We start from the raw sequence: 26,849 nt of genomic DNA, 5'->3' as shown, positions 1-26,849 counted from the left end.
AAGTCAGTATGTTTTATATAAATAATTTGTATTTATATTATATAATAATTACAAATTATATATATATATATATATATATATATATATTATATATATATATATATATATATATATATATATATATATATATATATATATATATATATCTACAGTGTGACCCATTTAGATTGGAAACACCTCTATAAAATTTGAAGTTGTTAACCGATTTTAACCAATTTTTTTTAATGGCATGTAATAAAAGGTCTATTGCGGGACAAAAGATAAAATATTTAGTTAAATTTTCAGGGCATTCTACGATACTTTTTCTTCGTCGAAAATGGAGAATTTATATTAGCGATTTTTTTATTAAAAAAATGTCTACGCCACTGGATTTAGAGTGGCTTCAAATAGCTATGACAAAAATTTCACTAAAATATATTTATTAATAACGAAGTTATGACAACTTAAAATTTTAAAACTCACTAAGCTACGAGTCAAAAAGACCACCCTGTATCAACAGATAACCATAAAACTAATTATTTTTCAAATAATTTTAATAATAAACCACTACTAAATAAAAAATGTTTAAAATAGCATAAAAATTTAATGCAATTAACGCACTTACATTATTATTAACTTTACATGCTACAACTGTTTGACATTATTTGTGGCATACAAATTTCAGTGCTAGCATATGCATAATGTCTGCAACAATATTTACTTCAAATTCTTTTAATAATATTTTGTGTCATGGCTGCGAGATTAAGTTTGAGAGAAAAAATTGAAATTTTACGTCTTTTGGGAGATAACGATAGAAGTGCCAGGGAAGTTTGTACAATATTTAATGACAGACATGTGGATCGTCCTAATATTAGCTGCGGTACGGTAAACAAAATAAATAGAATATTTAATGAATATAGTGCAGTGTCAAAACTAATTTTAAAAAATAACCCGTTACAAAGAAGAAGAGGAAATGATCAAATCATTTTAGATCATTTCAGAAATAACTCAGTTTAAGGAATGCCAGTTTATATTTGAATGTGCCTCGAGAGAGTATTCGGCGATGTCTTAAGGTAAATAATATTAAATCTTTCAAACCAAAATGCTTACACACATTACAAGAAGGCGACGAAGCAAAACGTTTAGAATATTGTTTATGAGCCCAAGGGGAATATTTAAACAATAGAAATTTTCTAAAAAATGTGTTGTTTACCGACGAAGCCACTTTCACTACAAATGGAGTAGTATCATCACAGAATTGTCGCTATTGGACAGCAGATAATCCCCATTGGGTAATAAACTGTAAAAGCCAGTATTCTCAAAAAATCAATGTCTGGTATGGTATACTGAACGAGTGAGTTATTGGTCCTTTCTTTTTTGAAGAAAACTTGAACTCACAGAACTTTTTAGAATTTTTAAACACCGACTTTTGGGATGCTATTCATGAGCTCCCAATTAATGAACGATTAAATTTGTATATCCAGTTAGATGGGTGTTCTGTTCATTACGCCAGAACCGTGAAGCAATGGCTAAATGAAAATTTTCCGAACCGTTGGATAGGCCGGGGTAGTCCGTTGATAGATTGGCCACCCAGATCTCCAGATCTCACAATTTTAGACTTCTTTCTCTGGGGAGTTATCAAACAAAAAGTTTACCAAACCCGTGCAAGAGACGTAAACGAACTTCGTGCAAGAATTCGACAGGCATGTGCAGAAATTACTCTCCAACAACTAAGAAATGTAATTAGAAATATTCATCAATTAGATGGTGGATTGGTAGAGGCAACTAGGAATTAAACTAAAATAATTATGTTTCCATGTTTCTGGTAATACAGAGTGTTTTTTTTTAACGTTAATACAGAGTGATTTTTTCTTAGTGAGTTTTAAAATTTTAAGTTGTCATAAGTTTGTTATTAATAAATATATCTTAATGAAATTTTTGTCATAGCTATTTGAAGCCACTCTAAATCCAGTGGCGTAGAAATTTTTTTAATAAAAAAATCGCTAATATGTATATATTCTCCATTTTCGACGAAGAAAAAGTATCGTAGAATGCCCTGAAAATTGAACTAAATATTTCATATTTTGTCCCGCAATAGACCTTTTATTACATGACATTAAAAAAATTTGGTTAAAATCGGTTAACAACTTCAAATTTTATAGAGGTGTTTCCAATCTAACTGGGTCACATTGTATATACATAATTTGTAACGAGTCTTCAATAAAAGTAGCGCTAACTCTCACTCTTACAAAAATTGTACGCCACTGCAAGACCAAGAATAACTTACCATGGTCATCACCATTTCCTGGAATTTTGTGTCTACATTTTTGATACTCAACTAAACTTCATTCGTTTTACATATTCCCATCCGTCAACAAACGCACGTGAAAGCCAAACAGGGTCGTACTGAGGTATATTATATGATTTTTAAAAGTATTTACTTTTGAAACTATTAGTGTAAGAATTTCTTGAAATTTAATCACTGTGAGAAAAATTTAATGTTCCATTGAAGGAAAATGTGCTAAAATAAAATATTCATTAACTGAGAGATACATAACAAAGTAAACATTTTGAATAAAAAAGCAACACGCTACAATTTGAATTTAAACAAACCGGCAAGTTTGGATCTGTAACATGAGAATCCGTCTGGCTTAAGGCAATAAATTATATTTAATAGCCTCTTGACGAATGAGAGGGCGAATATCAACACGTGCTCATGTTTACAGATGGGAATTTGCTAAATGAATAAACTTTATAATGAATTTTATTTAACAGAAAGCTGCGGGTAAGAGTCCTGAAGCCAAACTAGAAATATACAAGAAAATCTGCAAGGACATCAAGCCAGTGTTCCATCACTTTTTCGAAGAATTCTTCTCACAGCCTGCCGTATGGTATGAGAGAAGAAGAGCATTTATACATAGCGTAGCTACGACCAGTATGTGCGGATATATTCTCGGAATTGGTGATAGGCATACCAGCAATATTTTAATAGATAAAACTACGGCCGAAGTCATCCACATTGATTTTGGTAAGTTTTTTTAAGAAAATGTTAGTAAGGTTACAAATCAAAAACTCAAAAGGTAAAACAAAAAAGGTTTTATAAATATTAATTCTTTATAAATTATTAATATAACTAGTGAATATTACTAGTGATTAATATAACAATTGCCATCTACAGTTACTCATTAACCTTAAAAAAAAACGGCGCGTGGCACTTGGGAAGTGCCGACAGAAGTGAATACTTCTTATAGCGCGTTATTACTGTGTGCGTTGATGAAATTTTACGTCTGCTTATTACTGAGCTGTTAATATTTTTATAATGACAAAACGCATTTAAGTTATTTAAAATTTTAAAAATCTTCATTTTTTTCTTTAAAAATTTTGTTTAATAATTTTAGTAATTTTTAAAATTTGTTAAATATTATATAGAATATATTCATCATTTACATTTTTAGTATTATCTTGATTTTTGTTTAATAACTTTATTTTGATTATCATTACATTTAATTGTATTTCCTTTTTATTGATTTTATTTTTTTTTAATTTTATTTAATTAATATTTCCATTTTATTGGGCAAGTTGTAGATTTTTTATGATATAATAACAATGTAATTTTCTGATTTTGTAGGTAGTTCTAGAAATTTCTTTGACAGATTTCTTTTTGTTAACAGGTATCGCTTTTGAGCAAGGCAGAGTTTTACCTACACCAGAAACGGTTCCGTTTAGATTAACAAGAGATATGGTTGATGCAATGGGAGCATCTGGAGTGGAAGGAATATTTAAAAAGTAAGCGTATAATATATTGCAAAAACTAATTAAGAAAACATATGATTTTTGTAATTTTTCTCATTTGTTTTTTTCAACGTAGCCTTCTTTTTGCGCAATATACTTGATAAAATGCTTTTCCAATTTTTTATTACTTCTGAAAAGTTATTTTGCTTGAGCTTATCAAACCAGTGTGAAGTTTCGGCTATGATTCATCCTTCGTTGTAAAACGGCTACCTTTAACCCATTTTTTCTATATTTGGAACCATACATAAAATCACAAAATGGTGAATCTGGTGAATTTGGTGGATGGTTGATCAATTCGTGTAGTTTTGTTTTTTTAACGGTGGCATAGTAAGCAGGTGCGTGTAATGACCAAACCGGAGTGTTTTTTCCTCATATCGATGTAGAAACAGCTGCATAGCAGATAGATAGATTTAGAGAGGGCCTTTTGGCTGCGACCTTTTCAGATCTATTGTGGTCCTCTTGTCCTAGATAACATTCTCTAGCCTGGCCCGTTTTAAAAAGTTTAATAGCTGCGAGACTGTACCTTCCATGTAGCTATTTGCCGGTGGATTTTCTTCTCCTAATGCAAAGAACCGCAATTTTTCCAGACTGTCACACTGACATAGAATGTGCTCTGCTGTTTCTTTACATCTTTTTCATCAGCTTTAAGTGCCTGTTCAGCTTACAGTGCCTTGTTAGAAGACCTACTATGGCTTTGACTGTTTTCCTGCCTTTGCTTATTAAGTCTGCTGTAAATTTTGGCGAATGTTCTGTAATGCACTGTTTCGCGTGTCTTTGTCCTGGTGAATTCCTTTACCATTCCAGAGATTTGTGAGCTACCCACTTCCTTGTAGCCGTTCTTGTTACTGTCTTTGCAACGCCGCAGGGTCCGGGTCCAATGAGTAGCATTGATGAGCCTTGTTTGGCCATTTCATCTGCTTTTTCATTGTCCTTTTTACCCTCGTGCCCGGGTACCCAGGCTACCCTAACCTTGCTACAGTCTCGTAGTTTATTTAGGGCACACACACAGTCCCATACTAGCTTAGAATTGACCTCTACAGAATTGAGTGCCTTAAGCGCTGCCTGACTATCTGTGAAAATGGCAACTGAACGGAACGTTCTTTCCTTCCTTTTTATTCCTTCCACGTAGTGACAGATTGCCGTTATTTCTTGAAAATGTATCCCTTGATTTATCCGTACTATGCCGACTCCCATACTCTCCGACGTTTTTGTGCCATCCATGTACCAGGTAGCAGCAGCTTGTATGGGTACACCTTTATTCCAGTCTTCCCTGCCTGGTATCTTAATTGTGAACTTAAAACACATAAGCTACATAATGTACGCCAATTAGTGCTGGATTCTTTTTGTATCAATATGAATAGTACCTTTCTCATTTCACAAAGCATTCCCCATAACCTTTCATGTTGATCGGATAATCCTAGATTTCTTCGGTGAGACTTTGGCGCTATATATCTATCGTTGATGGTTCGTTCATCTCCGCCATCAGTCACAGTGTCCGTTTCAACAAAGTAGCCAATAACTGAACAATTTTATATTAGACTTTTTCAAAACACAAAAAATACTCGCTTTCGGTGATCTATTAAAAACAAAAAATTGTTGTTTTTGCTTGCAATTTTGAACTCTTTTGGCTTTTGAACAGCGAGTAGTTCACTAGTCAATTCACTAGTATGTTATTACGATTTTAAGCTAATTCCCTACCATTAGACATGCGCAAACTAAAATCTAGAGATCGACAAGACCTATATGCATTTTCCCACTTTACCATGACCTACTATTTAGATCAGTGTTGTCATCCTCTCCTATGTGAGTTTGTATTCACTTGCGCATGTCTGATGATAGTCAAGCTTGAAAAAAGTGACAAAATTGTAGTGTTTACGGATTCAAATGCCATAACAATATTCTAAAAATACATATAATTTGCAGATCATGTGAAAGAACTATGGAAGTTTTACGTCAGAACGCTCAAACTATCAACACAATTTTAGAAGTATTACTCTACGATCCACTGTATGCATGGACTGTTACTTCTGCAGAGGCGAACAAACGTCAAACTGAAGAGGAAGACTCAGTTAATACTGAATCTACAGAGTCTCCAGAAGGTAAGAAAAGCAGACAGTGGCGACACCACAATAGTATTATTTTGAGGTTATCTCAATTCAAAACAAACAAATTTCCACATCGGTAAATTTTAAACGCTCTTAGTAATTTATTTTGAGTATGTTGTTACTTAAAGTTAAATTTTTAGTGCCACATAATGTGTCCGCTGAGAGGGCTCTACTCCGTCTTCGTGAGAAACTTCAAGGTACAGAGCTTGGCCATCCGAGAAGTATAGAACATCAAGTAGGTGCTTTAATACAACAAGCGGTGGATCCTGCGAATTTATGTAAACTCTACCATGGCTGGCAACCTTATATATAAAAAACTCATAAACGACAAAAACTGTATATCGCATTACTATTGTTTATTTAGTTATATTTGTTACTTTGAGCGTATTAATTGTTGTATTATGTATATATTTTAAGAACGGCAACGCTGTGCAACTATGTATGAAAATACACATCTGTTAATGTGAGTCTACATGGTCGGAGATCATGACCTGACGTAATGGCAACAACCTTCAATATAAGAGTATAATTACATACAGTTGCTACAGTATAAATCCCGATGCTTGTCATTATCTATGTCGGAGTTCTAAGTTGATATTGTTGCCAAATCACCAAAAATTTCTGAATTCACTTTAAATTAAAAATATATCACATAATTTTTGCAGAAGTGGATTGTACAACAAAACAAATTAATATTCAATGCAAATAAATAAAATAATTACTAATATTAATAAATAATTTTTTGATTACTTATTAACTTTGAAATGTCCTGTTACAACTAGATTTTCAGATGTTAATCAATATTTTTCCTTCGGGGTAAAAAAAAACAAATAAAATTACATAAAATTAAATAAAACTAAGTAAAATTAAATAAAATAAAATTAAACAAAATTAAATAAAACTAAATTTAATTAGGTAAAATAAGTAAAATTAAATAAAATTAAATAAAACTAAGCAAAATTAAGTAAAATCAAATAAAATTAAATAAAACTAAATACAGATAAGAAAAATTAAACAAAATTTAATAAAATTAAATAAAACTAAAAACAATTAGGTAAAATTAAGTAAAATTAAACGAAATTAAATAAAATTATAAAAATTGTATATAATAAAAAATTAAATAAAAATTATAAATCATTATAAAAAATATAAAAATTAAATAATATTAAATGAAATTATATAAAATTAAATAAAACTAATTAAAATAAACGAAAGTTTATTATTTATACATTAAAAAATTTGTTTATGGTATCATATATATATGTACGAACCATAAACAATTTTTTAATTTTTCAAAAAAATAAAAAAAATTTATTGGTATAAAAATATTGTTATATTTTTGTGTTTGCCTACTATAAGGACGTGTTACTTATTACAGTTAAGATTCATTATATACCGTTCGCTCGCAGTTACATTGTACAACGATTAATGCACTACATAATATCTGTTTTGTATCGTTAATTTAAGGTACGGGTTATAGCGTATGGGACTGGTTCATCAAGTAAAGATTTGCCCAGTTCTGTATTTAAGGACTCGTTAGGGACTAAAACTTTTATTGTTAATATGAATACAAGTCCTTAGTTTGTTACTGCGTAGTCTATAAACGTGCTATGACTATACTGACCAACTAAATTGGTACTGCCCTCCCCCTATATGTATAATTCAGAATTAGTTGGCTCGATAATCTAGCAGACTGTGGGACACAGGTTGGTGTTGCTGTGAGGTGTTTAGTATTGTTATTAGTTATTAGTTATTATTAGTTATTATTAGTTATTAGTTTACACAGTGTGCTGTGTAGTATTCTTCTTCTACGGCACTACAGCCCAAAATGAGCCTTGGCCTCCTTTATTTTTTGCCTCCACCCTTGTCTGTCTGTGGCTGCTCTTCTCCATACACGGACTCCTAAAAGTGCTTGTGCGTCGCTGCTTACTGTGTCTTCCCAGCGCTTTCTTGGCTTTCCAACTGGTCTCTTTCCCTGCATTCTGGCGTTCAGTGCTCGTTTTGGTAGCCTATCCTCTCCCATTCGTATCACATGTCCGGCCCATTGCAATCTTTGTATTCTAATGAAGTCTGACAGGGGTGTTTCCTTATACAGTTGATAGAGCTCGTTGTTATATCGAATTCTGAAGATTCCGTTTTCCCTCACAGGTCCTAGTATTCTCCTCAGTACTTTTCTTTCGAATGTGTCGAGTTTGTTTTTGGATGTTTCTTTCAGGACCCATGCTTCGCTGCCATAACATGCTATTGGCCGAGGTGTTTTAGTATGTGTCTACTTATTTCGAGCGACACTTCAACCAGAAAGTTTTCAAACGTAGCAGAATAGGGAATCGAATCTTTCCATTGGTCATGGCTCGGTTCATTCATTAAAAACTCAGAATATATATATATATATATATATATATATATATATATATATATATATATATATATATATATATATATATATATATATATATATATATATATATATATATAATATAGTCTCATTTATATTTTTAAAATTAATTTTGAATTAATCACTATATGTATATGTCAAAAAAACGATCAATCGATTTAATCGTATGTTACGTTAGTAACAAAATAGTTACCGATTTAACAAAGAGTTCGTTTATTTATGGTTATTTACAGTTAGACGAAATCAAAACTTCTTCACTATAACATCTTTCTACAGTCTAGTTTGGCTTTTCTTCCATTAAATCCTTTACCTTCAACATTTTCGATTACTGTGCTGTTCCATTTTTCTCATCTCTTTTTCTTGTGATCTGAATTTTATGAAGTTGATTTTCGCACACTGTTTGTTCTATCGTTTAAGTTTACACTTTATTATCTTAACCATTTTTCCTTGTTTATTTTATATATGCATAAGAATGTTCATGTCGCAGATAGTCTGGTTGAGTCTGTTGTAAGTAAGTAACCTCAATTCAACGCCATCTATGAACATCAGAGTAAACAACGATTCAGCCTCTATTTCATATTTCTTTTTGTTAAAGAAAGTACTGTAGAGGACACCATCATATAAAAATGACAACAGTGTTTCAATTGAATACTTATATTAAAATTTTCAATTTTTCATCCCTATTTTGATAGAAGTTTCTTCTGATTTCGTAATTTTCGTTAGTACCTCTGACTTCTCTAGGTTTACCTTTGAATTGCTTCCTTGCATTTAATAATTCTATTTTAATATTTGGTCTTATCAGATTTTCTGCACATGTATTGCTTATTGTTCATATCAGTTTTTGAATCTCAAGTAAACATCAATCGTTTCTTTGTTTACTTTTTTTTTGGTATCTCGTTCGACTAACATTAATCAATAGTCGGCTTAGAATACTTCATCGTGGAGTACATTTTTTAAGTTATAGGAGTTAAAAATATTAGATCTGATACTAAGTGATCATTAATGTAAGAAAAAACTAATTAAAGTTGTAATTAATATTATAAGAAAAATAATTAGAATATTTTGTTATAAAAATTTAAAATATAGTTTTTTTAAACATAGAGCTAATATATTCATAACCGAGAAAGAGCACGCTCAGCATATGAACCCCATGTAATAATCTTTCCTACGGTAAATTGGCCGAACGATCATAAAATAGTGGTAGAGAGAGTCAGGGGTGAGTTATATCTCGTCACTGCAGACAAGGATCAGGATCTTTTCACGTGTAACTGTTTATGCTCGTTTTTTCTCGGCGGTGAATATATTACACACTACTAAAATGTAAATAAATAACAAAGATCGCTGCACTTCATATTGCACTTGTTGCCATAATTCGAATATGGCAGCTAATGCCGGTGTTAATTTGGAAATCTAGAAATTAATCTGTTTAAATTATTTTGGCATTATGTTGGTGTTATTCATTTATGCCGCCACTGATTCTATGACAGATGCAGCGATCATTGTTTTGTTACTTTATGTATCTCTGTGGTACATATTGCGCATTTATGTTTACGAATATATAAACCAAATACACAATAAAGATGCCTAGGAATAAACAAACCAATACATTATGAATGTTACGAGGAGCACTCACAAATCATGATTTTAACAATGTATAAACGTACACATCTACTTCATAAACTATATTAACAGACATTGTAGCATAAGTTATCGGTGACACTAGTAATTAACAGCATACCGTATCATTTAGTAGTCAGTATGCTCGTAAGAATTTACAATAACTTAGGTTGGACTACTGTTGTCTCGGTGTTAATATTGTAGCAAGGGCATGCACCAGGGAATGTACGTACTTGAATTTATTCAAGTACGTACTGCTATCAATCTTGCTAAAGCAAGTAGCAACTCTACTTTAAGTTTTAATAATTTGACAAAAAAGCAAAACCGTACGCATATGGCTTCTTACGTGTCTTAGTGTGATTCTGTTTATTCATAGTGCATCTTTATTTGGAATAGACTGTATATTTCATGTTTTGTAAAGTTTAAATTGTTTTGTAAATTATTCATGTTAAAATTTTTCATTATCTAGATTGATCATTGACATCGCTTACCACATAAGTCAAATGTTGCCATAGTATAAACTAGTTTATTATATTTTGTAATATATTTTTGATATCATATTTTTTGCTTTTGATACTGCTACAAAAGAAATATCTCCAACATTTCCATACAACTACTTTCCACATCCATACTAAGGATTAGTGGTCAGTAATAAATTTTTTTATTCGTGCTGGATCACAACATGATTGTGCACTGATTCTTTGCACATACAGGGTGAGTTTTTAGTGCGACTTGGAATTCTACAGGGTGTAGCAAACATACAATTTTTTAAATGGGACACCCTATATAATTTTTCAAATTTGTATTCTTCTCATAATTCTTGTTCTTATAGTATTGGGTTTTGCATTACTATACAGAGTATTTAAAAAGTTATGTCCATTTTTATTTCGAAATCCCTATGAAATCAACACCATGTATATAAAGAAGTAATGCATAAACAATTATTTATTTTATACAATAAAGTAAACAATATATTTTAGTTTTTAAATTAAGTTCAATTGAAATCATTGACAAAAATTTGTATACAGAGTGAACTACAAAACAAAATTACGATTTTCTCATTTTTTTTAAATGGATCACCTGGATAAGCTTTGAAAAAATGACAGTTTTCATACTCTTAAACTGTAAACGGTAGGCCTTGAAAATGACAGTTTTTATATTATTACCTTTTTAATCGGTCCGTGAGGCTTGTCTTTAAAGTTAAAAATGAAATTTTTTTTAGATGAGTTAACAGATATGATCTGGGTATTAGGAGAAAGATCGAGAAATTGCTTACTTGCATCCAGAAAATATCACGAGCGATATCCTGAACGGAGGAAGCCAAACGCAAGAGCTTTTGAAAAATTAATGTGGATCATTTTGTTCGCACTGGGTCAGTTGTATGTGAAAAAAATGAGAGAACCAAAACTGTTATAAGTGAAGAAAAGGAATATGATGTATTGATAGCTACTACTGAAGATCCCTACATAAGCACTCGTGAAATTTCACGTCAACATGACATTAGTCAAACTTAGGCTGCAAAAATTCTTCGTGAACATAAACTGCATCCTTAGCGCATACAGTTACACAAGAATTGACAGTAGTTCATTATCAACGCAGATTAGCTTTTTGTCAATGGTCTCAGCAGCAAGTGCAAAGAGACCGATTTTTTTTTCGATTATGTGCTTTTTGGAGATGAGGCTATATTTCACAAAAATGGAACGATGAATCAGCATAATTTTCATTACTATGCATCAAGCAATCTCTATTTTGTTAACACATTTAAGTCATGTGGCCTCAACAAAGAGTAACAATTTCCTCGTTGGTAATTTAAGGATCTCTTCTGCGACAAGCCTCAGTTGACCAGTGAATTCTCGCTTCATATCACTCAGCACGTTGCAATCGCATTCTTCCACTTCGCATCTTGGGTCCTTTAGGCCAAAAAGACCGCTGGGCTATCTGTATGAACGTTAATTCTCTTTGCTTTGGAGTCTCCATTCAGAATTTCATCGATGCAGGCCACCAAAGCAAAAACTTTAGCTTGGAACACAGTTGTATATTAACCTAGGTTGTAAGATTTGTTATAATTACATGTTTGCCCAGATTCCTGATCCAGTGTTTGTTCTCTACAAATTAGGGTACAATTGTGTTAATTTTCTCACTGTTGTCTTCATATCTGAAAGATAGATTCCTCAAGTATAGTCCTAGTGGTGACTATTCAATACATAATTCGGTCTCCTTGTAGTTTGTTTTAAGTCTCGGTTTTTTTCCAGTAAACCTCCACTTTCCTCTTGTCTTGCCTTTTTAGAGTGCTGAGATTTATTATTAGCTGTCACACAAGATTCCAAGGCCACCGTTTTCCACCAAAGTACTGAACCATATGTAACTGTCGATCGTATCACTGATGTTTATAACCAAAAGAGTACTTTTAGTTTTAGCCAACAGGTTATACAACTGGTCTGCAGTTCCAGAAGAGTCGCGTAGACCTGTTGGTTATATTTTTAATATGAGTGTTCCAATTGAGTTTGGAATCCAGGGTTACCACTAGATACTTGACCTCACTAGTTCTTCTTAATTCCTCCCCAAATAATTTCAGCTCAATCAGTCCATTAAGCTTCCTCTTAAATAGTAAAGGGTACTAGTTAAATTTAAGAAGGGTTCACAGAGAGATTCTCTTTCCGGCACCAATTTTGTACGTAATGAAGGGCATATCGTATCTGATCCGCAACAGTTCTGCAAAAATTTCACCTGGTGAATATTACAATATCGTCTGCGAAACCCTGGACCCAGTTTCCCTTTGCTAAGCCCATAAATCAGGTCGTCAACGACTATATTCCATAATGTTGGTGACAATACACCCTCTCGAGGACACCCCTTAGTTCTCCTCAGGTTTATGGCACCTTCATGTGTTGTTGATTTTGCTCCTCATCAGTGCACTATGTATTGACTCGATAGAGATATTATCAAATGTACCTTCGATGTCTAAATATGCAGCAAAGTTTCTGGTGTAAACTCCTTTTAAGTTCCGACACCAGACTGTATATGGCGGCTCCGCCTGATTTCCTTGCTCGATACGCCTATTGCCTCTGCTGCAGTGAAATTTTTTTTTCTTGATGTATTTATTCAGGATTTTTTCCATGGTTTTCAACATGAATGAAGTCTGACTTATTGGCCTGTATGATTTTGATAACGTGTATTTAGAATAAACGCCACTCTCGCTTTTCTCCAAGCTTTCTGAATGTATCCCAGAGCCTGGGTAGTTCTAAATATTTTAATCAGGGAACCCATAATTATTTCCAGTTGCTCTTAGAGTAGCCTGAGCCAGTTTTAGCCAGTTTTATATGGTTCAAACGTTTCAATAGCCCATCTGACCTTGTGAGAACCAAAGATCTTTTCAGAGGTCAGCCAGTCAATTCTGGTTGGGCCAAAAATTGTTTGTTGATTATTTCTACTTGGTTGGTTTGGAGTCCAGAATCTCTCAACGATTAGTCCAGGATTCAGTCCGGAGTTAAATAGTTAATTAAATTATTAAATAAACACCAATTTTTATTAACGATTTTATTTTACAAATAAAACATAACTTTATCATATCTACCACTTAATATTCAAAGCGTTTGTTGTTTTTTCCACAGCGTGATATTGCGTATGTAATACCAAAGAACACTTATCACTATCTTCACCCTGCAACCAACTATCATACAGCTCTTTAACAACTTTGTTACTTTCTGGCGAATGTGTTGGAAGGGAGTCGTATAGTTTCTCGATCTCTAACAAAAGATCTTTGACAGATCTACCTTCCTTTGGTCTAATCTGCGCTCCACCATTTAAGCAACCTAAAATATAAATTTACGTATAGTTTTAAAACGACAATTGATGCTTTAACGTTAATTGCTGGAGCTTTGCAGCATTATGTTCCAATTCTAGTGCAATATTTTTTGTTAAATTATTTTAAATGTCGAAAGTTAAATTGTCGAGATATCAACAATAATAAAAAGACACTCACAAGTATCACAATTGTAGCAAGTGACTCATATTTCAATGTAGACCTTTGCGAGTTTGAGTGGAAAGGAAATCGACGAGTCATAGGCGATTATTATTCCTTGTTAAATATATTTTTGACGTGACAACGTCTTAAATTAGGTTGTGGCTCGGAGTCACTCATGAAAAAGTGTAACGCCCGCTCACGTCTGTTACGATGAGTCACCGAACGAGAGAGAGGCCCGCCGGACCGGCGAATGCCTTTCGTCTCTCTCCCACTCAAACATGATCGGTCCGCTGGTGCGATGCTATTTCTCCTATCATCGTCCTATCCTCAACAAAATCACTCAAATAGAAATTAGTTAAGTTTAAGTTTACATGTACAATGTTTTAGTAAACAAAATATATTTCTATAGTTAAAATTTGTGCAATTCTTAATTTCATTAAATTCCTTGTTCCTATTGTGCAATTTAATAATATTCATATCAATAAATATTCTACCGAGAAAAAGACGTTGTCACGTAAAATCTTCGCCCGTAAAACCGACTTTACAGGCAACCGATTTTTTTTTTGGAAAAACCCCTTTATCCGTTTAAATTAACAAACTTATGACTCATTCAAGAATTAAATTTAATTCCTATTGTCAAATGAGACTTAAATTTAATGACATGGGATTAGAAAAAGAGTCGTCTAATAACTTTTATCAAAGGTAAAACTGAATGACTTGAACAATTCTTGGTAAGAAACAGTACTAGTAATAAAAGGTTCACCTTAAGGGAAAATTTCAAATTTTACTAGCCTATAAAAAATCAGTCATTTTCTACAATTGTAGTACTTTACTCTACATAATGTGCTACAAGGTGATATCTATAACGAAATATTTGACTGATAATGAAATCATGATCATTAAGTGATCGTAGATTTATAGAATTTTTGTTTAATTATCTTGATATGTCTGATGTAGTAATAAGTTTACCTGAAGGACATGCCATGACTTCAACGTAGTGATACTGGGATTTTCCTCTTTTTAGTTTTTGCACCAAATTTTGTATGTTTCTAAATCCATTGGCTATGGCAAACCTCAATACAACCTCGCCATTTTTCTCCAGAATAACTTCTTTGAAATCCGGGTTCCTAAAACCGTGAATTAATGCATAAAACTGCAAAATGAAATGTTAAACTGCATATTGAAGAAATTACCGAAGTTTTCATCACTTAAAATCACGGCAGCACGAGCTAAAGATGCGCTCAACAAATTCCCAACGAAAGATTACCGACAAACTTTAAGTAGAAAAAGAGAAAGGAGAATAGACAGAAACGTATTAAGTGATTAACGCCAAGTAACTTCATGGTAAGCTCTAGTCATATCGTATGGACGAAGGTAGAGATATGTGAAGTAGCAAAAACACATACTACAATGGATCTCCTGGATCCATTGTAGTATGTGTCCTACAGGACACAGGATCCTACCAGGATCTCCTGGTTCAAATCTGTACTAAAATACTAAAATGGGTGATGTAATTTAATCGCAAGTAAAGAAGGTACGTAATTTGAGTGGTGTAAATATAATTCTATACTAAATAAGAAATATACAATATTTGACATACAAGATTAAAAAATTAGAAAAACTCAATACCTTACAGATTTGTACTCTAAATGATCACAGTCTTCACTAAACAAATCATTGGCAGCATACTTAAAAATGTGATCGGCATATCCACCTGATCCCGACCCAATATGTTTAACGAGAGACGGTACAATCTCTTCTGTGAGGGAGTTCCAAGGTTGCGTAAATTTGCCGTTTTCCAACGTGTCTAAAGATATATTATCTTTCATCAACATTTGCTCCAATTCAACTAAAAGTAAGAACATTATTGTTAATTGTATATTATTTTTCTAAAGACGGATATTTAGATGTTATTTCCAAAACCAGTGTAACGATATAAAGACACTGTTACATTTTATTAAAGAAACCAACTTTCAAATCAGCATATACCTATTTTTTTCTAACTGTTCATTTACTTTCTTCTCAGATCCGGTCCGCTTGCTCTTTTATTTTTAAATGTTTCAATTATTTTTACAGTGCATCTTGTTAATTCTACTGGTTCTCATTAAGTTTGATATCGGTTCTGATATGAATTAAACAATATCTAATGACATTTAAAAGTAATTGATCTCTAACTTCTGAAAATTCTGAAGTGTCTGTGATGATTGTTCTCAAAACTGTCATGGGCATTGATCAGGAAAGGATGAAGGTTTACAAAGATTTAATTGGGCGTAATGTACATTTTAACTTGTGGTTATACCTACCAGGTGTAATTACACAATCCACATCAGGTCTATCAGTTTCTTCGGAAAAGAAATCGCTCCTAGAAGCTTCCAGTTTTTTGTCATAACAAGGCATGACAGCTACGTGGTATATGTGGGCTTTGGAATACTTAGGTTCTAGTTTTTTAGTCACATATTCCTTCAATAAGGAACCCATCAGTTGTTGCGGTGATTTTGTTGTCGATATGTATGGTAGAATGTAACTGCCATGAGTTTTTTCTGCATAACACACCCAACCTTAAAATAAAAAATTAGTATAAATGAAATTCTTTTGGTACAGGCGCAGATGATTTATAAAAAAAAACAAGCAGCCTCCTGTAACAGAATTATTAAGAGCACAAAAATATAAAAAGATGATAAAATTATGGAAGAGAACTGATAACCCTTGAGTGGGGTACAATATTACCTATAATTCCTAAATGTTTTCAAGAGATTCTTCTTCTCATTGCGCCGTCTCCTTTCGAAGGTTGGCGATCCAAATGGCAATTGTAGTTTTGGAAACTGCTGCGTGAAAGATCACTGCGGATGAGCGGTCGAACCATCTCTTCAGGTCTTTCAGCCACGAGTTCTGGCGTCTTCCTACTGATCTTTTGGCCTGTACTTTTCCTTCCAGTATAACTTGAAGTAATTCATATCTTTTGTTTCAAGAGATTATAAGTGGGAAACTATTTCCCAGAACCACTTAAAGTGTTAAGAAGCAAAATAAAAAATGTGTAAAAAAAGTGACAATGGGCCTGAAGCATAGCGTGACAATCCTCGGATAACTAGACAAATAATGTTGGTCTGACATCTCAGAAGAGATGGCGAGACAATACCAAAAGTATCGCTTAAAAAAATGATTCAGAATGCCTTTAACAGAAAGATGTGGAAATAATTGCGAGATGCCTATATCCAGGATCAGTAAAAGCTGAGAAAAGAGGGAGAGAAAAAAACTACTATATAAATAAAAAAAGATTAAGGAAAAAGCTCAAATTGACTCTTCTTTATCAAAGAAGTTAAGGAAAACTCAGAAAAGTATGGAAGGATGTAATAGAAATAGAGAAGCCTTTGAAAAGCAAGAAGATTAATGAAATTCACTAAAATCACTTAGATAAATTCCTTCATATTCCTATTGATAATGGTTATATGTATATTTACCTGGACAACTAGATGCCAACATTGGCAAAATATTTTTAACACCATCGCTATGAGTTGCTCGATATCTTCTTATAAATTCCTTTTGAGCTTCTAAAATGGCTAAATCATCTGCAATAGTCATATCTACCACCATATCTGCCCCTAGTTGTTTAAAATACTGACAAAGTTTTGCAGCACATTCATCTGGTTTAAGATTGTAGCGTACTGCTAGAGACAATACAGGCTGTATGGACAAACTTACAATGACTATTTGAATGTCATTAGAACCGCCATCGCCATTTACCTATAAAAACATACATTAGATAAGGACCATGCTTTACAAATGGAAACAAAAATATGTTAATTTCGAATTTCCTTCATAAAATATGACATATGGGTTACTTACTTACACCAGCAAATATGCATAAGTTTTTTTATTTTAAGACTTGGATCATTAGTCATACAGCATTACATACAATATACCGATCAGAAAGAATTTAAAGTGAGTACAGACTTTCCACGGTAGAAAATTAGAAAAACGGTATTTAAAACGCATTACTAGTAGGCGGTGGCACCAAACCAACTCATATGTTTCTGTAAGCAGCGTTGCTAGTCCAATTTTCAAAAATGTTTGTTTTCATTCCAATGTTTGTATACGTTATACAAGATACTCGAGATAATATCTTCAAGAGGATGATCATAGCATCAACTGAAATTATCGTATATTTTACTATTATGGTATTATCATATTAGGTTATATGTTCCTATACTTGGTTTATATATAGTATTTTTTGCCTCCACATGACCCATCCATCTTAATCTTCCAAGCTGAGGTAAATTCTAAGATGCTTTGTATATTTTTGTCACCCATTATGTATATTCTTCATCTTCCTCTGGATCTCTTCCTCTTTATTTTACCCCAAATGCCCCAGCTGAAGTGGGGCAATCTCTCTCTCCTATCATTACACACAATGCATCATTAATATGTGCGTTAAGTCTGAGGATTAGTTCGATATCCTAAGATTGTCTTTTGAGGTTATGATGTCTGCTTTCAGTAATAACAATTGTGGTGAATGTTCACTGGATTTGGGTCGTGATAAGAAACAAACCATTGCTTGTGATAACTGTAAAACTAAATTTCACTTGGTAGAAAGATGTGGATTATCGACCTCTGAGAAAAGAGCTGTTGTGATGCAGAAACGGCTACTAATGTTTTTTTGTAGTACATTTAGGGACGCATTTAAGTGTTTCAATATTTTTTTGGAAAATTGTTAAGTTGGAAGAAGAAATAAGCATACTAAAGAATAAGATTGTGCCTCACAATCTTATGATTTACAATATTCCTAAAAGCAACTCAACCAATCTCAATGACCATATTGATTATGAAAGGAATAAAGTAAGTGTAGGTAAACTGTCAGGTCAGAGTAGGCCTATCAAAGTCATATGTAATGATGTCACAGTTAAATTAGTGCTTAAATCTGGAGGTAAACTTCGTGGCACCACATTCAACATTTCAAAGGACCAGACTGCTATGGAACAAGGCTGCTAAAAAGGAATTATTGAAAAGAACACTTGCTGGGGAGGTTAACTTGATTATTCATTACCTTATTGGTGTACCAATCGTTGTGGTAGCTAAACAAAAACTCCAAAATGTAGGTGGTCTATGTACCAAACTTTTTGGCTTCCTAAAAAGTATCATGCTGCTCTTATGATATAATTATTTTAGTTGAAAGTAACTTAAGCAACAGCATAATTGATAGTGAATTAAAGTGTAAAGGTTTTAACATTTATAGGAGTGATATAAACAGTAGAACAAGTAAGAAATTAAGTGTAGTTTGAGTTCTAATATTCATTAACTACGATTTTCAATCTCAATGTATTTCTTTTATTGAAGATTGCATAGAACAGCTTTAAATTTTGTGCCAGGTCCATGGGTTTCTCCTCAAATGCCTCGTGAGTCTTATATCCTACGTTGCCACTCCATTGAAAATACTGTTCAGCTCTTTCCCTCAGCTGTTATCCACATATTTGGTGACTATAATTTACTGAACGCATTATGGTCTTACGAGTATGGTGTATTGATTCAATGTCCAGGAGGAGATCCAGCTGTGGATGTTGCTCACACACTTGGTTATTTAAAATTTTATCAATGTTATTTTATATCAAATGAGAGAAATGTTTTTTGGACTTGGTTTTTTCCAGCTATAGGAAAGTGAATGTTCTAAAAACAAGTGATCCTCTAGTGAGCTCAAGTCTACATCATATTGCATATGAATGTTGTTTAACAATCTCAAATATATCTAATTCGTCAACACTTACAAGGAATTTTTCTTTAATTTTAAAAAATGGCAATTACACTTAACTTAACTTTTTGGGCTCTATTAATTGGTAGGATTGCTAGGCTTACAATATGTTCTATAAAATTCTTTCACTGGGAATTTTCTACTCTATACCTCTGAAAAGATATAAAACATTAACTTTTCCTGAATAGTTTTCCCATTGAACTTGGAATTTTGACATGTGAGAAAAGGTATGCTCACTCACTGTACATGAAATATCATACTGATGCTAATTATAGTAAATTTTCTCTTCTTAGAACAAAATGCAAACATTTATCTGGTATATTATTGTAGAAACTTCTGATTTCTTTTATATTCAGAAGAATAAAATTATTTCATAGTTGTCCAATTTATATCCACCATGAGAAGGCAATTGCAAATCAACGGGTTTTATCTGTTTTAGGTTCTTATGTTTAACTTAAAAGAACCATACCATACTTACGATTTTCAACTTTTTATTTGCTTCTAGAACATCCCGTAACTCTGCCTCACTTTGTTTTGATATTAAGACACTTTCAGCTGAAGTTATACAGCCGGAACATGCTAAACAATCAGCCAAAGTTATCTCAACTTTTTGTAGCTTTTGAGCACTCCCATCCTGGAACATATCTTGAAATAGTATTAATGCAGACAAAAATATTTATATCTTACCTCTTCAATTTGGAAATAATCATCTGCTTGTATTTGTATCTTAGCTCCTGTTTTACTTCCTGGCTTTTTCTTGATTTCTACAGGTTTAATACATTCCTAAAAATGCATTTTATTATTTGTTTTAAATAATTTTTTTTTTGTGACTTTTTTAAATTATCGTTTCTCGTAACAGTTCCGCTCAATATATGAAATTACTGTTATTTAATCTGTATTATTAATATTGAATATTATTTTTTAAAATCAACCAGCTATGAAATGACTGATTTTTGTTTAATACCAACTCATGTAAATTGCATGATTGCAGTACCGTCTGTTTATTCTTTTAAATTGTAATTGTTCTCCTTTCTGATACTGACTTTTGCTTAGGAAATAAATATTTAAAGCATTGTAGGAGTACTACAGTATCTGTGTAAATTACTTTATTCAATCATTTTTTTTTAATTGTTAGTAAGCAATCAATTAATTAACTGATATAAACATGAATGTACTTAACTCAAAAATATATCAATTGTACAATTAAAATAATCATGGGTCTAAGAAATATGATGTCAAAATATTAATTTTGTAGTAGTTTTAATATAATTCCAAATATATTTACTTGTGAAGGTGTAATAAAATCATCTAAATCTGTTAATTGTAAAGCTCCACTAAATCTTGACATTGCATTAAAGTTGTGTAAGTTACACTAAAAAGATGAACATGTAAAATTCACATATAATAACATTTAATCTCATGAAAAGTCAAAACATTTCTTTTTAGGGTTATTTTCATTTTCTGCAGGGTTTTATGAGAATGTCATTTCTGCCATTTCTTCTTTTTCACAATAACATCCTTATGAACTACCCACCCACCACCCACCTTACATTACACACACACCACATGAGCAACAGGTTAGAAAAAAGTTTATCTGTCGTGTTCAAACTTTATATTTGGTATTTTTGTCAATTATTCAATTAAATTAGTTGTACAGTCGTTTAAAACTCAAACATAAATCATAATGGAAAGTTTTGTAGATAAATTGAAAGAATTTGCCAAAGAATTATATTCCATTAATGCTATCAAATTTGGAGAATATAAGACTAAAATTGGGATTATGACTCCTGTTTACTGTGATCTAAGAGTTATTGTTAGCTATCCGAAACTATTGGTAAGAGTAATAGAATTTTAGTAAAAGTACTAACAATTATTTTACTACTTTAATTCATATCATTAAAAACAATACAATAGGTAGGTTTTAAATCAAACATACCTTAAATACATGTTGACAGACTGTCTTATACTTCGTTCTGTACTAAATTAGAATGATTTTTTTATTTTATAACTGGAAAACCATTATTACCTCCATATACTCTCCACATGTTACTGAGAACAATAAATAAATAAGGCATAGATAAACATGGATAGGCAATTGAGGAGAGAATATCGCTAAGGAGAAAGGCAGTGTAGGTCAAACACTAGTGACCCAAAGATATAAGCATAGGTAGAATAATAAACATTTACAAAAAAATTATAAATAGAGCAAAAGTAGATAAAAGAACATTGAGTACTGTGGAGAGGGATGTATGCCAAAGATTATGTAAAATATATAGGAATTCATTGTCATCAAAAAGGCAATTATGGAAGCGATGGAAAAACAACCACTGAAAGTATACTAGTAGTACTGCCAACACATTAAGGCAAGGGTTTGACCAATAACTTTTTCCTTTGTCAGTTATTTTAAAGTGTTGACACACCAACACATCTTAGGTCTGTATGTAAGTCTTTCACATGAGTTCAACATTGGAACTAAAATTTTTATTACAAATAAAACTGTAGATATTTACAGTCTATATTATATTAGTTTTTGTGGAATTTTTAGCTGATTTATATGTCAGATGTTATAAGTATCATTTTTTGTTAATAAAAGTGTGATATTTAAATATTTTCTTTCGTTTAAGGTAACTCTATCTGATCTTATGATTCAGAAAGTAAATAATATAAATAATTTTAACCTACTATGTGGAGTTCCATATACAGCCTTACCCATTGCAACTGTACTATCTACAAAAACAAATATTCCCATGGTGATGCGTAGAAAAGAAGCCAAAGATTATGGAACAAAGAAACTCATTGAAGGAATATTCGAGCCTGGTCAAAATTGTCTCATAATAGAAGATGTTATAACTTCTGGCAGTTCAATTTTGGAAACTGTAAAAGATCTTAAAGACTCAGGCCTGAAGTGTACTGATGCTCTTATTTTATTGAATAGAGAACAAGGAGGTGAAACTTTTTTGAATAATAATGGTATTCAGGTTCACTCTTTGTTGGGTATGATGCAGCTAATGGAAATGTTGAAAGAAGCAGGTTGTGTGGATGAGAAAATGGTAGAGAAAGTAAGAAGCTATTTGGCTTCAACAAAAGTTGATAAAAAAGCTTTAAACACAATTACAGAAAGTAAGTTGTTTATCATTTTGATGTGTATTTTGAATAACAGGAGGTACCAAGATTATTTGCTTATGGAGTATGAATGTAAAAGTTTTTAAACAGTATTAGAGTAGACTGTAATATTCGTCTTTCTTCTTCTTCTAGTTCCTGTTGGCTACCATATTTGCTATCGTGACTTTATGGACAGCAGCTCTAAATAATGATGTAGTCGATTTTCCATACAATTATCTTGATGCCATGATATTATTTTTCTATTGGGACCACATTTACCTTGGATCTTTCCCTGAATGATCAGATTTAAAAGTTCATATTTTTCAGGGTATCCCATAATGTGACCAAAGTATTCCACCTTGCGTCTCTTTATTATATTGACCAGTTGTGTATTTTGGTTCAGGTGTCTAAGGGCCTCCTCATTTCTAACTCTGTCAACCCAGCTTATGCATAGTAGTCATCTGTATAACCACATCTCAAAGGCTGCTAAGTGTTTAAGCATCACAGTAATTATGAAACATAACTAAATCATGAAATCTATGATAGTTTTCTAAAAATCAATTGTTTCAATTGATCAATTCAGTTATAAACTCAATCAAACTTGATCAAAACCAATTGTAAGTTTTTTCTTTTTCTTTTACCTATATAATTCTTTCTTTTGTTTACTAATATTTTTTTATCTCTTCATTTGAACCCAAATTATCACTTACATATTGTTTTTGTGGTTCTAATGGTTCTGTAGCAACTTCCTGTTTACTTGAGACAATGTTATTGTAGGTTTCTAGAAATGTGAGGTCTTGAAAGTTTGGTAACAGATTATTACCTAGTCTTTGCTGCTACAGTTGTATTTTTTTAAACATTCACTTTGCCAATTTGATAGAAAGTTTTCCACAGAATGGTATATTACAACTAAAATTCCTTATTCACCACTTAAACTATAAGAAAACGAATATCTTTAGTCTTTTTCAGGATAAAATCACTGGCAATGAAAAAAGAATAAAACATTAATTGAAATATTTTTAAACTTCATAAATACATTCAGTTATTTATTTTGAAATAAACCTGATAACAACAACAACAAAATACCTTGAAATACAGTAAAAAATAATTAAAGTTTTAATCAAACAATAACATAACTTTAAAACATGAACATTAATAGTAAATATCTTAATAAGTTGATATTATTACCTCAAAAATTCACGAACAACAAATAATACCAATTGCACAGAATGAATGCTCATAACCAAAAGTCCTTATTTACTATTCAAACAATTAAAAAAAAAACAATATTTCTAACTTCTTATGGGACAAATACACACAAATTAGAAATGCTTGGAAAGGTTTTATAAAACCTCGCCCATTGTGACATCAGACTTGGGTAGTCCATTCTGACTTCAGAGCTTCAATTTTATTGACTAAAGATGGACTTTTTTAAAAGAGCTTCTACAATCTTCACAAAAGAATGTTATTAAAGTTAAGCACACCGTTCACTTGCATTGAAACCTGAGCATTTTTCATCTAGATGAAACACAACACAACAACTATCACAATGGGGTCCCTTTTTTTGTTTTTTTTTTGCTGGTAAAGTAATATTATGCTGATTAAGTTTAATATTGACTATTAAGATATTTTCGTTAATCAGTTCGTAGTTTATATTTTTGTATGTACTTACACATATTATTTTTTAAGATCGGCTTAATGTGTCATTCAAATCCAGAGCTCTAAAAGCGAAAAACCCTGTTGCACAAAAGCTGTTCCAAATAATGCAGATAAAACAATCGACACTATGCGTAGCGGCAGATCTATTGCAGTCAACTGACTTATTAAATTTGGCAGAAAAAGTGGGTCCAAGTATATGTGCTCTTAAAACACATATAGACATTATGGAAGACTTTCATCCAAATTTGATTGGTCCCTTACAAGAAATAGCCAAGAAGCATAATTTTATCTTATTTGAAGACAGAAAATTTGCTGATATTGGAAAGACGGTGGAGTATCAATACAGTAAAGGTATATATTTCATCGAAATTTTTTTATTTTATTAATTTATTTATAAGTCAAATTTCTTTTCTAGGTCTTTACCAAATATCATCCTGGGCACCTTTGATCACAGTGCACTCTCTCATGGGCAAAGCAGTTCTTGATGCCATAAAAAATAGTAAAGGACTAGAGGAGAGGGGAGTCTTTCTTCTAGCTGAGGCCAGTGCAGTTGGTAACTTGATTACAGAAAGTTATGTAAAAGATACAGTAAAAATGGCTGAAGAATATTCAGATCTAGTTGCAGGTAACAGATAGTTATTCTTTTTTTGTGATTTTGTATGTCATAGCATTTATCTGTTTGTTTTTGCATATATTTTAGGTCTGTTTAGGCCTTCTGACATTTTGTTCGCTTCATCTATTTGTTGTTGTATTTTCAGTTTACTGTTCTGCATCTACACGGTGGGCCAAATTTATTTAGAACCCATTTTGACCTTAAATAATTTTTTTAGTTTTGTTCCGATTTTGATGAAATTTGATTTGATTTAACTAAATTTAATATGGAGGTGTCCCCCATGGACTTTTACTAAGAAGCCACTGTCCAATTGATCGGTTAATAATTTCTTGGTCGAATTGGTTCCAACAAAAATCTATCCTGTCTGGTAGTCTGGCAGTCTGGCAACGTCGCGACTAAGTCGGACGTGTTATGTTATGTTTTGTTTGTTGATAAGGATTATTTGTATTTTTTGTGGCTTTTTTGACTCTGAAGAATAACAGTTTTGTCTAAGCTGGCTGTCTTGAGTTACAAATCTTTGGAATTAGTAACTTTTTCGGCAATAACTAGGAAGTATTCGTCAAAAAACAACAATTTTCTAACCTAATTAAAAGCTCCAGAAGATTATTAATGAATTTTATGTTTCTTTTAGGAATCGTTTGTCAAAATCCGTTATTTTTAAACACCCATGGTCTCATACAACTATGTCCGGGAGTCCAAATAGACAAAAAAGGCGATACATTAGGCCAAAGGTATAATTCCCCGGAGACGGTAGTTCTAGAAAAAGGTGCAGATATCGCTGTAGTCGGCAGAGGAATCACGCAAGCTCCAGATCCCGCAACTGCCGCTGAATGTTACAGACAACTGTTATGGAATGCCTATGAAAGAAGACTTCAAGAACAAAGAGATTAAGAGGAAATGTTCAAAATGTATTTAGGAAAGGGTGGCCAAATCGAATAAAGTGTATATATATATATATATATATATATATATATATATATATATATATATATATATATATATATATATACGCATGTAAAAGGATTATGGTTTATTTTAGGAACATATGAAATCTCGCTTCCCATTTTCTTGTCATTATCATGAACGTTAATTCAAAAACAAGATTATGTACATACGATGTTGGAAAAATCTACCATCTTGTACTAATAATAAATCTATGTCTTATATATGTTTATATCATAAAAACAAAAACACTGTATATTTTTCAAGAGCAGTCTTCAAATTAGGTATATTTGAGTTACTTCTCGTCAAATTTGGAACTATTAAAGGCTGAATAAAATGATGCGTTTTTGAACTTTTCATATTCCAATATATTGATAATTTCAGAGGCATTCCAAAAGTTTATATTTGTTTTATATATAAAACTGTATTTTATCAAATAAATATTTTAAAATATGTTTAAGTCGTTTTTATGAAAATTCCTGGTACCTATCACGTGTCACCAAACCAGATATATATATATATATATATATATATATATATATATATATATATATATATATATATATATATATATATATATATATATATATATATATATATATATATATATATATATATATCGTGAGCTTAAAGATAAAACTGACCAAGTCCAAAATTGACATTTTGTGTTTTTGTGACCAATCAACTTAAAAATCAAATATCTTTGTAAGCAAAAACTGACCAAGTCCCCAACGCCACTAAAATAGGTGCCTTTTATTATGTTTTTAATGACCAAGTTTCCAAAAAGAGAAATTAACGTCAGCCCAAATTGACCATCTCTACTTAGTCACTTTTAGTTATATCACATCGGATTTAAATCTGACCAAGTAGACATGGTCACTTTTGGCAAACGAGGATTTAGTTTTGACAGATGACATTGCTATACTTAGTCAGTAATGTAC

At 31.9% G+C, this 26,849-nt stretch overlaps 3 protein-coding genes and 1 long non-coding RNA gene across 4 annotated transcripts in view; 3 read left to right on the top strand and 1 right to left on the bottom strand.

Moving 5' to 3' along the window:
- Positions 1-6,788, top strand: part of tefu (Serine/threonine-protein kinase tefu) — a 98,795-nt gene extending 92,007 nt beyond the window's left edge. The window contains exons 30-33 of the mRNA XM_072530574.1: positions 2,755-3,007; positions 3,651-3,765; positions 5,695-5,870; positions 6,017-6,788. Of these exons, the coding sequence (XP_072386675.1) occupies positions 2,755-3,007; positions 3,651-3,765; positions 5,695-5,870; positions 6,017-6,189 (717 nt within the window). The 3' untranslated portion in view covers positions 6,190-6,788. The remainder of the gene's footprint in view (positions 1-2,754; positions 3,008-3,650; positions 3,766-5,694; positions 5,871-6,016) is intronic.
- A 373-nt stretch (positions 6,789-7,161) lies between these two features.
- On the top strand, positions 7,162-10,448 carry LOC140440219 (uncharacterized). Its single transcript, XR_011950796.1, has 2 exons — positions 7,162-7,599; positions 8,130-10,448. It is a non-coding gene; the product is annotated as an uncharacterized lncRNA (long non-coding RNA).
- Positions 10,449-13,387: 2,939 nt separating this feature from the next.
- On the bottom strand, positions 13,388-21,064 carry LOC140440217 (probable cytosolic Fe-S cluster assembly factor AGAP009023). Its single transcript, XM_072530572.1, has 8 exons — positions 20,878-21,064; positions 20,280-20,375; positions 20,071-20,226; positions 17,311-17,593; positions 16,156-16,410; positions 15,482-15,701; positions 14,822-14,979; positions 13,388-13,700 (listed from the first exon to the last, which is right to left on the bottom strand). Exons 1-8 carry the CDS (start codon positions 20,938-20,940, stop codon positions 13,459-13,461), a joined length of 1,473 nt encoding a protein of 490 aa, XP_072386673.1. The 5' UTR covers positions 20,941-21,064; the 3' UTR covers positions 13,388-13,458.
- Positions 21,065-21,140: 76 nt separating this feature from the next.
- On the top strand, positions 21,141-26,363 carry r-l (rudimentary-like). Its single transcript, XM_072530573.1, has 5 exons — positions 21,141-21,426; positions 22,217-22,712; positions 24,384-24,704; positions 24,769-24,978; positions 25,598-26,363. Exons 1-5 carry the CDS (start codon positions 21,277-21,279, stop codon positions 25,855-25,857), a joined length of 1,437 nt encoding a protein of 478 aa, XP_072386674.1. The 5' UTR covers positions 21,141-21,276; the 3' UTR covers positions 25,858-26,363.
- The last annotated feature ends 486 nt before the right edge of the window (positions 26,364-26,849 follow it).

Source organism: Diabrotica undecimpunctata, chromosome 4 (assembly GCF_040954645.1).
Source record: "Diabrotica undecimpunctata isolate CICGRU chromosome 4, icDiaUnde3, whole genome shotgun sequence".
Taxonomy (NCBI): Eukaryota; Metazoa; Arthropoda; class Insecta; order Coleoptera; family Chrysomelidae; genus Diabrotica; species Diabrotica undecimpunctata.
The sequence above is the reverse complement of the archived record's forward strand: the minus strand, read 5'-3'. Positions and strand labels throughout refer to the sequence as shown.